We start from the raw sequence: 14,190 nt of genomic DNA on the forward strand, positions 1-14,190 counted from the left end.
CATTTCTCTACCAGGTACAGTGGCTCATGCCTATAATCTTAGCACTTTGGGAGGCAGAGGTGGGCAGATTGCTTGAGCCCAGGAGTTTGAGACCAGCCTGCGCATCATGAAAAAATCCCACTTCTACAAAAAATACAAAAACATTAGCTGAGCATGGTGGTGCATGCCTGCAGGTCCAGCAACTTGGGATGCTGAGATGGGAGGATCACCAAAGTCTGGGAAGGTCAGGGCTAGTGAGCCATGATCATGCCACTGTACTCTAGCCTGGGTGACCCTGTCTCAAAAAAATAAATAATCATGATAATAAAAATCAATTTCTCAATGCATTATCTCATTTAATCCCAAAATCAACCCTATAACTATAGTGTCATCTCATTTTATAGAAAGCAAAATGACTAACAATGGCTAAACTTAGTAATTTGCCCAAGAAAGTAAAAAGGCTGATTCAAATCCAATCATTCTGACACCAGCTTTTCTTCTTATAGATTGTTTAGTGACAATAACCTCATTTTGAATGATTATTGCAAGTATAATTTATTTTAACTTTACTATTTTTCACCTAATTTGTTGTTAAAAAAGAATATATAGGTATTTTTATGAAAATGAGGTCATTACACTGAAATACAAACAAAAGCAAAAACAAAAAGGGTGTTAATATAAAGCCAGGAAGATGAATGAGGTGAAATGACGTCTTAGCTCAATCCTTAGGTCAGTAGTAACATTCTGAGAACCAGAAAGCTCTACTTAAATTATGTAAGGGTAGGCAGTACAAGGCTGCTAAAGCAGAAGTAAAATGCTTGCCAATGTTAGTGACAGCCAATTCACAGAAGAGCTAATGTATATTTTTATAAAAATTAAAGATTTTTCAAGATAAATATGCTTAATACAGTTGTATATTTTGAGGGAGTAGAAATGATGGATTATATAACAATCATTTATGAAATACGCTTTTCAAAACTAAATTGATACAGTACATAGCCCTACTGAAGTTTTCTTCATCTTCTTATTCAGTCAGTATTTTCCATTAAAACCTATATATTTAATCAATTAAATCAAAAAGTTTCATTGGGCAGTATTTGCTTGAATTTCATTAACTATGCTTGTATTTTTTTTATTTCAAATGAGCAAACAGTTCATTTTATTGCAGCAGTAAATGGACATAAATACGTTCCCAAATGCAATTTTCCATTTTGAACAGAAATTTTAAAATAACGAACTCTGCAAAATTATAATGAAACTATCCTTCAGCCCAGTTGCCCTACCATTTTTAAAAATAATAATTAGAATGACCCTAAAATAAGAAAATGCTGAAAAAACAAAATTATGGCTTGGGGAAAATTAGTAGGAAGGATTTTTAACAAAAACAAGTAAAAGTGCTTGCATGTCGACATTTTAAAAAAGAATTTATATATAATCCTTATAATGTGAAACTGTGGGAAAATTCAAATAAAAAATTGACAGCTACCTGCCAGGTTTTAAAGTATTAATTTTTAATCTTTCATTTTCTCTTCACTCCCATCTCTATATGCATGAAAAATTACTGTTACCAATCCCTTAGGGCAAAGAAGTTCATGAGCCTATACTTACCTCTCTCCCTGCATATTTAGTGAGTGCAGAGTTCCAAGTTTGAAGGTCAACATGTTTTGAGAGGTTTAAGACCAAAGAGAAAGGGAAATAATGAAGATGGAAAACATTTTCAAAGCTGGGCCATGGTTGTACTAGAAGCTAAGGGGTTGCTTATTTTATCGTGTTTTGTATTGCCTTTCCCTTTTGATTATTATTACTGAGGTTGAATTTTCGTTTTTGAAAGTGTGGCAAAACGCAAACATAAAAAACGTCTTAAAATAGGAACATAGCTTAAATATATACAAACAGGAAATATAGCAAGGGCCTGAAAGAAATATCCAGCCAGATACAACATGTTGTATCTGACAAAGCAATTTTTTAAATAAAAGAAAATTAAATAGTAGTGTTTCTATACTATTTAGTATTTCTTTTGTTGTTTTCATTAAATGTGTTGACTTTGAAAAAGAACCATTAGTATAAAAACACCGAAGGCACTGTTAGCAGGATTGAGATTGAAAAGACTAAGTCAATTGTAAAGAACAGGAATTTTTTTAATGCAGTACAAACTCAGGAATTTTAGCTTACGTAGTTTCAAAAATAAAACAAAAAGCACTTGTGTGATCAATGTAACTCTAATACAGGACAAGCACCTACAATTGCAAACTCTCTCTAGGGTCCTTTTAGAGTACAGATAGCTGATTTAGTGTCATTTTCTCTCTTCTTTTGGTTCTACTGGAGCCCAGATACAAGCAATATGAACTCTGTTGTCACCTATGACTTTTCTATGATGAAAAAAAGATTAGACTGTTATCTCTTGACTGTGAAACAATGTAAAGTTCATCTAGAAAAGCCTTTTTCAGTGATACTCAATTGTCCTAAGGCTCATAATCAGAGGTGTAAGGTAATTCTAAAAACAATGTACAGAAATTTATAGGAAAACATAAGGCAACCAAGTTTAGAAATAAATTACTTCCACAGGGGCTGCGGTTCAAATATCACTAATGCCTACTATTATTTTCATCGCTACTGTTTATATTCTATAAACAATAAATTTTTTCACTCAAATCTATTTTTTATTCAAGAAATGATAGCTGTATAACTTACGACTTTACTACAAACAAAACTTTCAACATATTGCTCTATACTCTCCTAAAGTGTTTGATTAAAACAGTAATAGCTTTCTCTATAAATTGTACAGTTTTACTGAAGGAAGGTAACATTTGCCATTAAAATGGCATAAATTGAAAAAAAATTATCTAGCAGTCTATATTCTAAAACACTGGATAGTTAAAAAATATGAAAATTTAAAAAGTAGTTATTTTTGTCAGTAAACAGAATTTATTAGTAAGCATAAGTCAGACCGGCATGGCCCAAGGAGACAGTGCTGCCAAAGCCTTCATGAGTGCAGAACCCGCCACTTGTCCAAAGGGCCGTGACTGGGAACGTACTTGACTCCACAACCGTCAGGGATGAGGCGCTTCTTGGCCACCATGTCTTCAAATTCGTCAGCATTAAACTTCGTGAAGCCCCACTTCTTGGAGATATGAATCTTCTGGCGTCCAGGGAACTTGAACTTAGCCCTGCGCAAGGCTTCAATCACATGCTCCTTGTTCTGAAGCTTGGTGCGGATGGACATGATGACTTGACCAATGTGGACCCGGGCCACAGTACCCTGGGGTTTTCCAAAGGCACCTCGCATACCTGTCTGGAGCCTGTCAGCCCCAGCACAGGACAACATCTTGTTGATGCGGATAACATGGAAGGGATGGAGCCGCACTCGCATGTGAAAGCCATCTCTGCCACAACTTTTCACCATGTACTTGTTGGCGCAAATACGGGCGGCCTCCAGGGCTTCAGAAGACAGCTGCTCATATTCATCAGACACCATGTGGCCACAGAGTGGGAATTCATCCACTTTTGCCTTCTTTCGACCCAGGTCAAAGATGCGGATCTTGGCATCAGGAACCCCTCGGCAGAAACGAGATTTTGGGTACGGCTTGTTCTTACAATACCGGTAACAACGAGCTGGACGGCGGCCCATGGCAACACAGGAACGTCTTCACTGCGTCGAAGTGACAGTGCGCTCCCTGAACTGCGCCTGCGCGCATCTTATATACGTTGCCCGTCGTCCCGCGCGGGAACCGTAGAGTCCTGAGGAAGATGTGACGAGTCTCTTTCGCGACGTCCCAACTGGAGACGCAGCGACGCCTGGAGCCTCCGCGCCTGCGCGACCTGGCGCATTGAGGTGAGCAGAGAGGCAGCTGTGGAGTCTACTCTCCCTGGCGGCCAGGCAAGGAATTGGGCCTCGCCTCAACGACGCAGCTGCGGCTTCCTTCCTGCTGGCCATCTTGGGCTAGGAGCTCTTGCTTTCAGCTTTGCCTTAAGTATAAAAGAGGTTATTTCCAGGCAGGATGATCGCTTGGGCTCAGTTCAAGACCAGCCTGGGCAATATAGTGAAACTCCGTCTCTACCAAAAAAAAAAAAAAAATAGCTGGACATGGTGGCAAGTGCTTGTAGTCCCAGCTACTCAGGAGGCTGAGGTGGGAGGATCGCCTGGGCCCTGGAGGCAGAAGTTGCAGTGAGCTGAGATCGCACTACTGCACTCCAGCCTGGGTGACAGTGAGACCCTGTCTAAAGAAAAAGAAAAAAAAAAAAATCCTAGAATTTGAGAAGAAAAATCCTTCCAGTTATTCAACATACTGTTTCCAGTTTGACCAGTTCATTCTCCAGAGCTTGTATCTCACTGTCAGCATTTGTAGATCAATTGCTGTTTCTTGGAGTATGTGGCCACCTTCCCTGGATAAAGTGGTTTCTTGGCATGAGTGCTTTGATGAGACTCAGGAAGAGATGAGAGGAAGACTAGAGAGAGGGATAAAGAGAAGATATCTGTTGAATCTGTAGCTTGGCAGTTGTTTTATAAACATGAAACTTTGTTTTTTCTTTGTTTGGCCTAAAGAAATGATTTTATTATCAAGATGATACATACAAAATTGAAATGCCAACTAGATTTTTTTTTTAACTTAAGGCTATTTGCATTTTCAAATGTTAAAGCTGCTGAAACTATATAAAAGAGTAACAGTTTGTGCTTTAGTAATCTTTTGCCCTTTCCTGAGAGTAAATTTAATCTTTTTTTTTTTTTCTTCTCAGAGTTTGTAAAACTATTATGACAAGGATCTGAGTGTAGGAAAGGAGAAGAGAGAGGAAAAGAAATTAATAGTTTACAAACCCTACTTGTATTTTTCTAGCTTTCTTTCTTTCTTTTTTTTTTTTAGTGTTGTTTCACAAATCCATTACATCATGTAACAAAATCCCTCTAATGTGAATATATTCTGTCAATGCTTTTTCTTTTAAGGGAGAAAAATAACTCCTGCCTTTAAAGTGAGTGGATTTTTACAAAATACTAAGGATAAAACAATTAAAACTCCCAATGTAAAAAACTTTCTCGCCTTTAAGAAAGCTTGGTCACTTCCCTTTTCTTCCTTCCTTTCTTCTTTCCCCTTTTTCTCAACTAGTTCCTGTTTACTATATGCCTGAATATTGAGATAAAGTAGCTAATACTATGTTGCTGTCCCCAAGCTTACAAGCCTCGGAGAGGATTTAGATACTTCTCATATATCATCATATTACCAAGTGTAAAATGTGCCAAAAAGGAAAAGCAAAGTAAGCCCTGAGACCGTGGGGTGAGGCTGGGAATGAGACCTTGATCTAGACTGAGGAATGGGCAGGAAAATCTTTATCCAGAAAGACATTTCATGTTGTGACCATGGCACATGGGGTCTGATGTATGCAAGACCTGAAGCAGGCAGAAATACGGAACATTTTAAAGAACTTAAAGTTAGGCCAATGTGACTGTGAGTGAGAGGGTGAGTCACATAACATGAGCCCCAGTGTGTGTGTGTGTGTGTGTGTGTGTGCGTGCATGTATGAGAGAGAGAAAGGGGTCATGCTATTCCTATAGGGCCCCTTTTACCAAGTTAGGGATCCTGATCTTTAATGCGAGGTCATTAAAGAGCTTTGGATAGGTTTTATCACTCTGGTTATGGTATGGTAAATAGACTGAAACAAGCCCAAACAATGTATGCAAGGAGATCGGAAAGGAAGACTTTGCAATACTGCAGAAAACACATAATAACTTGAACATACTTTAAAATATTTGACTTTATATACAAGTTAGTATCTTTTTTATACTACTAAATGCCCTGAATCTATGATAGCGCCTCGGGGGGAGGTGTTTGTGAGGCAAAAGGAAGACACCTGGAGTTTATGTGCCACGACACACTCACTTCCACTTGTCTGATCTCCCACCTGTCTAATGTTGCCAAAACCCTAGAAATCTCTGACCAGCAGATGCTGTGTTGCTGTCAGGGCCTGTCTGCATAAGTTTCTTTCTTTAATCCAAAGCTTGAGCAATCCTGGTTTGTGCGGGTCTGTACCAGTTTTAACATTCAAGTCCTGGGTCCTGCAACACCCCTTAATACCACAGGAAGTTGGAGGGTTGGCCACCCTACTCCATTCATGCATGAGGCCTTTCACAGTTGCAGATTAGGAGGGTGGAAAGAGGAAAGGGAGGGCCACACTGGGATCTTCTATTTATACTCCTTTCCCTAGCCCTGCAGATATAAGAGGAGAGCCTGTGGAAAAATGCATGAAACATCACCATTCTATTGAAATATTACAAGCATTCCTCTCAATCAATTCCAACATTTTGAGTGTTTCCCTACGTCTCTACTCTTGCCATCCACAGTGTACATCATGCTAAGCAAACCTTGCAAAAAATATATAAAACTTGTCTGCTTTGAGATATATAGCTATGGGAGACATTAATATCATGTAAAATAGAGATGGCTTAAAGAATGGGTAGAACATTCACAAGTAGAGATACAGGATAAGGTAGGAATGAAGCAGAACAACTTTTTAAAACCATTAAGATATATGAGGACAGAAGTATCTCTATCTGGTTCACGGTTTTGTCCCCCGTTTTTGGCACATTGTGTGACCAGTAGCACAATGAATACACACACTACAGAGGTGCGGTGCGGTGTTAATAAACTAATAACCTGCTCATGGTGGAGGTCAGGATTTTGAGGAGAAATCCCTGATTTGTAGTGTTTGATGATTTATTTGGTAGAAATACTTTTTCTGTCATCAGTTTCAAACATCAGTGTGATTTACTGAACACAAAGATGGGTAGAGACATGCACTATCAGCTTCTGTAAGCCAGTGTTAGCCAGCTCCAGCATGCTGCCATTTGGTGTGTATACACAAGACAGAAAAGACAAACTTGTCTTTGCTAATGCTAATAATGCATATCCTGTAATAATAATTTTTGGAATGATCAGGGAGAAGTCTTTCTTAGGAGCCCTTAGAAAGCAGATAGGCATGAATGTTTAAACTTGATTCAGCTTTGGCTGTGAAACAGTTTCCCTCTATGGTTTCTCCCTCCGGTTCCACAACCCTTATGTGAAAGGCATGCACTATTCTTTACTTATTGATTGTAAGTACTTTCCTCATTGATTACTGACTTGTAATTAGCACTAGACAGTGTGAGAAATACAGTCAAATTCCAGATATCCTCTGTCTTCATGCAAAGGCTGGAAAAGAACAGTTCTGTGTATTAGTTCAACATAGCATTTACTTTTCTTTTTTGATATCATCTTTCAAATGTTTCACAATGGGCTAAACCTGACTTTGTTCTCAAAGGGGAACATGCACTGGAGTCTGATGAGTTGAGTGGCACACACCGTGGATGCCCTCTCCTGCTACAGGAAGCATCTGCACTGTTGATCATTCAGTCATTGTGTGGAGGACCATCACTGGGTGCTTTACAATATACTGAGATTCACAGATCGTGTTCCACTTGGACTCTCAATGAAGTGTGAAGGCTCCACTGATGACTAACAGTCATTTTCATCTGCATTTCTTAGTAACTTCACACTGGGAACTGTAATCTCAATGTTTTTGAGACTAGGTGAGCAATTTGACTGTCTGTATACAGTATTCCTAGAATTGAATCATGAATATAAAAGAGCCATGGTTATGGCTGGCCTTTTCTTCAAGCCAGTGGATTGTGCCTATTGTCATGGCTAATGAGTGGTCATGCTGCCTGTCTTTCATGCACTTGATTCACAATGGTCTCTTATCTAGTGACAAGAAAATGCAGAAATGCACATTTTTTGAACAGAAATATAGTCAGATAATTTTAACTCCTTAGCCCAGAGCCCTAATATATTTTGCTTTTTGGCTGGTATTTTCTACATTCTTCTGCTTCTTTCTTTGGGAACCTCTTTTAACTTTGGATATGGGAACTGAACATGTACACTTACCTTTGTAGTTTGCTTGTGGAGACTGAGTTTCCCCCAAATGAATGACTTTTGACATTGTTCCAGAAAGCTGGAAAAAAGTAGGAAAGGATTAAATCAGGGAGAGGAGGCACACAAATATGCTCGCTAAAATTTGGTTAATTTTTTTTTCCTTATGCATTTTAAATTTACTTGTTTAGGTTTCATACTTGTACAAAATGTATAAGCCATTAATTAGTTTTATATGGTAAGTAATTGAAATGTAGTTTTATAATTATAAATATTTAAGCAATGCTATAATAAAGATATGATATGTAATAAACAATTTGAATAAACATAAGACTCTACACCAGTTTTTGAAAGCCCTTTTCTCTAAAAAGGGATTAGTTCAGTCTGCAAATTTGAGAAACACTGATCTGGGGTTAGGGTGCTGAGTATGAACTTTGCCCCCACATATTGAATGCATAGCCTTCCTGTGCTTTAGATCCAAATTCCTGTCTATTCATTTAAAAGGCATACTGATGAGAGCAGTGTTGTTACTTCCTTTGCCCAGTTTACTTAGCCGTAGTTTGTGTGGTTTATAGGGTTTACAGAAATGCATGAAGCACATATTTAGCTAACTGTATAGATTATTTAATCATTCATATCACAACAGCCAACTCTATTTCGGATTAAATTCATCTTGTACTTTTAATGGATGACTCCTTTATCCATTAAACAGATTTTTTATTTTTAATTTTGAAAGTTAGTAATCAACTTTAGTAATTACATTATGGATTATTTATTTATGAAACTACTAATTCCAGTTGATAAAGCACTTTGGAAAGCTTTTTAAAAAGTTTTGCTTCACTTATTGTTATAGACTGAATGTTTGTGTGTTCCTAAAATTCATATGTTGAAATTCTAATCCCCAACGTGATGGTATTAGGAAGTGGGGCTTTGGGAGATAACTAGGTCATAAAGGTGAGACACTTATAAGTAGGTGAATACCATTATAAAAAGAGACCTCGGAGAATAGCCCTCTTTTTACTACAGGAAAATATAATGTAAAGTTGGCAGTCTGCAGACTGAAAGAGGATCCTCACCAGAACCGAACCTATACCACTTTGATCTCCTACTTCCAGCCTCCAGAACTATGGGAAATAAATTTCTGTTGTTTATAAGCCACCAGCCTATAGTACTTAGTTACGGCAGCCCAAACTCACTAAGACACCTGTCCAGCCTTTTCATTCATTCACTTTGTTCATTCATTCATTAACAAAAAAGAAAGAAAAAGGAAATAGATTATGAATACAAAATTAGAGACAAAGCAAATATTTGTTTAGAATGCAAAAGAAAATAAATTGCAAATTATAAGTAGCCAATAAACATCATTTACATAACAAGCTTTTAAATTTTTTTAACTGCCTAATCCATTTTTATATTCTTTCTTCTTTATATTTGCTAGCTGCATTTGACCATTACTTTCTATTATATTTATGAAAAGATTGAAAGCTTAATTCAATATGTCCTCTAGTAAATTGTTTTAAATTTGTATTGATAACACACAAGTTTCTTTTGGCCTCACAACTCAATGTTATATCATATGTATATTTAGGATTATTGTGAGATTGAGAAAATCTTACATCTTTCATATGCGAACTATAGTATTTCAAAAAACTTCATTTCTCTGGGTACTGACCACTCTCAAATATTAATGGAAAATCTTCATAAACTAGTTTACAGTTGATATTCTCCTTGTAATGTAGCATTTGATGGGATGGAAATCACTTATACCAGTTGTTCTCAGAAGAACTGATTGTGTGCATCTCTTCCCGAGTTTTTAGTTCAGTCACCTAACATCGGTAGGTTGAATTGGTGATGGTGGGACTATTTACAGCATTGGAAAAACTACAAATCCAGTCTTATTTTCTCCCTGGAGAGCCACTTATTAAACATGTATCAGTACACCACTGTTAATACCTTCTTTCAAGTTATATGCTTCCTTTATTGGTTTCAGTAATTCATGTCAGGTCAGCCAGAAACTTCAGGCTTTTTCTAATGAGCTCAAACAATTTATTATTCTTCATTAATTGGATTGTAAAATATTAATAATCTGAGAGCTAATTAACTGCAATTAAAATATTTGCTTAGTTAAAGACACTGATATGATCTGAAATTTGTTTTGTCAACAATTTGGTACCTTATTATTAAATACTTTCTATTGATATTATTCATCTGTATTGCATTTGTTTTATATTCTATTAGTTTTTACCAATTTTTCTCTCAATTTTTTAATAAATAAATTTGAAATTACTGCCAAATAAGAAGTCTGTATATTTCAGTTGTTTTAAGTGAAGTGCTCCAAAATGTCCTTTTCAATTGCAGTGAAAATAATGTATTTTATCACTTTGCATTATTTAAATAAACACTTACCTCTTTGGGCGTATATCTTTGTATCAAAATGTCGATGAGTGCCAGATGAGTCAGCACAGGAGTAGTCAGAATATTTTTAGAAGCAATTCCAACACCAGACACACTAGCAATACCTCATCTATTCACCAGTATGACTACAGAACACATAAACACACCCTATTAAATGCGAACTAAATACATTCTTTAATAACTTTTCCTTTAGCAGGATCCCCAACTTGCCAAGATAGCTTCAATGATGCCTGCTCTCAGGGAGAAGTGTGAAGGAAAGTGGGAGTACAAAACGGAGGGCAAATTTTATAAAAACAATACTTGAGCTCATTGCTAGGGCCCATCCTAGGGCCTGGGAAGGAAGCTGTATACATGAAGATTCCTGAATCCAAGGCTTTATTAATTTTGTTAGAAGTTAATTTTATTTCTGAGCAGATGATATTACTGTTTTTTTAAATCCCTTTTTATTTTTGCTTACCTAAGTGATGTTCTTCTCCCATCTGCTTTCTACAGCCCCAATGTCTTCAGAAATCTCCAAAAAATATTTATACCCTAACTACCCTCAAGTCTTTTACTCACAGTAAAGTTCTGTACTGTCCTAAAGTCCTTAAGTCTCCTTAAATCCTTTACTCAGAATAAGGACTTGAGGGCAGATGGGGTATAAATATTGTTTACTCATGTCCTTTTATTTACTAAAATGTAGGTTATAGTTTTCAACTTAAAAGTGTTTCTCTCTTAAGATTTCCAAGATTAAAGCCTTACAATAAAATACATGGGTAATAATAGTAAACAATTTCAAGTAACCATGAATTAAGACAAATATTTTGGTGCATGAGACTATACAGATTCTTCTAAAATCATAGTTTACATTTTAATTGGTTGAAGAAATAAAACTATTTAATATATGTTGGTTATTTGAAAAAAATCTGTATACTTGCTGAATTTTTTATAATGAAATAGATTCTAGAGGTATTAGTAATGATTTAAACGTTAGAATAAAATAAAACACTAGAAGAAAAGATACAGGAAGTTATTATATTATTGAAGTGGGAAAGGCTTGTTGAAGCAAGACACAAAGAACAGAACCTATAAAGGAAACTTGTGACATCATAAAATATTTAAACATCTGCAAGATTAAAAAATATATATACACACACACACACACACACACACGTGTATAGATATAAAGATCTCAATATTGAGACACAGAATCACACGCGCGCACACACACACAAACACACACAGACACTATGTAAGTCATAGTTTATTTTACTTTATTTTTAGACAGTGTTTTCCTAACAGTGCCCTGGATTTGATCTTTGCCTGGAAGCTATTTCTGAATTTGAAAATTGTTTGCCATTCGGAGAATCTGGGAATGAGAAACGGTTTTATTTTGAAATCAGCAAATTTTGGCTCTTTTATATTCTACCATCTGTTCATTAGCTAATCTCTCTCTTCATTTTATTATAGGCAAATAGAAGAAGCCAGGTGACACTTTCAACACTTTGCCTGAAATCCCTTTAGCCAGATATCCAGTTCATTAAGCAATTTTCTGTTTTCTGTGCTACCACAGGCAACAACGTTGCTAAACTTTCTGCCAGGAAATAACAACGGATTTCTTTTCTCTAATTTCCTATCACATTTTTCTAACTTTTTATTAGGTGCTCACCAAAAGCCTTTTCAAGTCCCTTCAGTATTCTATCAATCATCTCAAGGTACTTCCAGCATTTTTCCACTGCTGAATCTCAAAGACATTGCAACCTATTTAAAATTTGGGTCCATAGCATCCTACCTCTAGTATCCCAAATCTGTGTCAATCATCTGTGACTATGTGACATGAAGCAATAGTTCTTTACTATTATCACTAAGGTTTCTGAGAGTTGATTAGGTTCAGCTAGGAAGTCCTTGCTCAGGATTTTTCACACAGTTTTGTCAGATAGTGACTGAAAACAACTTGAAGGCCTTTCACACACATAGCTTTAGTTGCCTCTGGCTGTTGGCTGGGGTCTCCCTGGGCGCTGATGATAAAATTTTCTACACTTAGCCTTGCTATGTGTCCCGGGCTTCCTTGAAGCATTGTTTCTGTATTTCAAGGGATGGCATCTCAAGAGCGGAGCCAGACAGTTTTTATGTTGCCTTTTGCAACCTACGCTTGGAAGACTTGCAATACTGCCACTACATTTTATTTGTTAAAAGTTAGTCACTGAGGAGACTTATGGAATGGTGAAGAAAGGACCTGTGAGAATCTGTTTCTCCATAAAGGCAAGAAGAACACTGGCAAAACTTGTTAAAATCAACTTTTTCAGAACTCTGGAAACTAAACTAAGACCTGCAACAGTCCACGGAACGTTTATTCTAGAAAACTTGCTTCTCCTCAAGGACAGTGAGCTTTGTGGTTAACTTGCACTATGTCCATTTCCTTTTCTTCAGATCCATGGCTGCTGTGAAAGTCACCAGGCAAGCAACCACTAGGTGGGGCTGACTGGGTAAAGAGCTTTTCCTAAAGCTCCATCTCCAGAGAATTGTCACAATTTGACTTGTTTGTTGGTACCCTGGTAAAACCTCATACACAGGGCTGTTGTTATTTGATCTAAATCAGAGCTTGCTCAGTGGGGAAAGCTCTATTCCTGAGTTGTTTGTTGGAAACAATCAATAAATAGCTATTGTTTAGTATCGCAGCTGCCTAAGGTGAAAAATACCCATTGGGAAAAACAAGAGGCTGGCCAAAAGACGTAAAAGAAAGCTCTTGGCAATGAGATATCTGTGGGGAACTTTGAAGAGTTCTGACATAATTCTGGGGGTGTAGAAAACTACACACATGTTAAGGCCTGTGTACATGCTCAAGAAATCCTGAGAAGGCTCTAATCTCTCGCCTTTGGCTGGCCTTGGGTCCCTGTGTAAAAATAAAGCCTAAGACAGAGCTGTAAACTGTGAGAACATTGAAGGAATGCCTCAATATATATGTAAATCCCGGCCACATCCCAGTGTGTTTTGGTGACTTGAGGCCCTCCCTAGTTCATGGGATTAACTGGAAGAGACTTCCTCGCATTAATTGGGCAATGAGGAGGTGTCCTTGTGCAGGAGTTGTGACCTGCAGAATTATTGCTACTTGGACAAGCCTACAATTTACTTCTTTCATCCTAGGCTGAGGATTTGCATTTGTAATTGTTGGCAGAGAGAGGAAGAAAGTGCTCCACTCGGGTCCGAGGAGCATACAGAGAGAAGGCAGGGAAGAAGGAACATGTGCAGCCTTTCAATATGAGTGAAGTCAAGATTTGAAATGCACGTTCCCTGCCTGAGGGGCTTCAGAGTGTTGTGAGCCTCTGATCTTCAAGGTAAAACGAGGCCTATTGGAAGTCGGAGGCTGAGGCATGCATTTCTGCACTTACGGCTGGAAAGTTGAACCAGGTTTTCCAAAAACTGTCGTTTTTGCTTTCAAGGGTGCTAAAGGTAAGAAAGGGTTAGGCAGTGAATAGAAAGTAGTGCAGCCAGGTTGTGGTTAGCTAGGCAACAGGACTGTCATAGAGGGTTATTTGTCTGAAGACAAAAGTCTGGGGCTTTTGGGCCATGAGGAGTTGGGTTATTGCATTGCTCAGTTTAAACTGCCAGCGTGAGAAATGTCTCAGATGCTATTAAAGTTAGGCAGCTCAGTTTAACTCTAGCTCACTGATCACCAACCACCTCCTTCTTCACTCCTTTCAGTGACTGAGTTAAAAAGAGAAGACGCAAAAAGAAAAGTGGTCTTTCCCTTTCCCTCCATTGTAATTAGGATTTAGTCCATCTTGGCTCACAATTGGAATTTTAGGATGGAAAGAAAAATCTTGTCATCTTTGCTCTTGATCCTGAAGAATAGAATCTCAAAGAAATACCTGAGAGGAAAATTCTTTCCTTCACTGAAATGAAAATTGGAGTGCTTGCAAAA

At 37.4% G+C, this 14,190-nt stretch overlaps 1 protein-coding gene across 2 annotated transcripts; it reads right to left on the reverse strand.

Moving 5' to 3' along the window:
• Nucleotides 1-2,859: 2,859 nt before the first annotated feature.
• Nucleotides 2,860-3,652, reverse strand: RPL10L (ribosomal protein L10 like). Of its 2 annotated transcripts, XM_037983851.2 has the most exons (2): nucleotides 3,499-3,607; nucleotides 2,963-3,417 (listed from the first exon to the last, which is right to left on the reverse strand). In XM_037983851.2, exons 1-2 carry the CDS (start codon nucleotides 3,605-3,607, stop codon nucleotides 2,963-2,965), a joined length of 564 nt encoding a protein of 187 aa, XP_037839779.1. The 2 variants fall into 2 exon arrangements, with proteins under 2 accessions (XP_007984794.1, XP_037839779.1); XM_007986603.3 differs by having other exon boundaries at nucleotides 2,860-3,652.
• Between the last annotated feature and the right edge of the window lie 10,538 nt (nucleotides 3,653-14,190).

This window comes from Chlorocebus sabaeus, chromosome 24 (assembly GCF_047675955.1).
Source record: "Chlorocebus sabaeus isolate Y175 chromosome 24, mChlSab1.0.hap1, whole genome shotgun sequence".
NCBI lineage: Eukaryota > Metazoa > Chordata > Mammalia > Primates > Cercopithecidae > Chlorocebus > Chlorocebus sabaeus.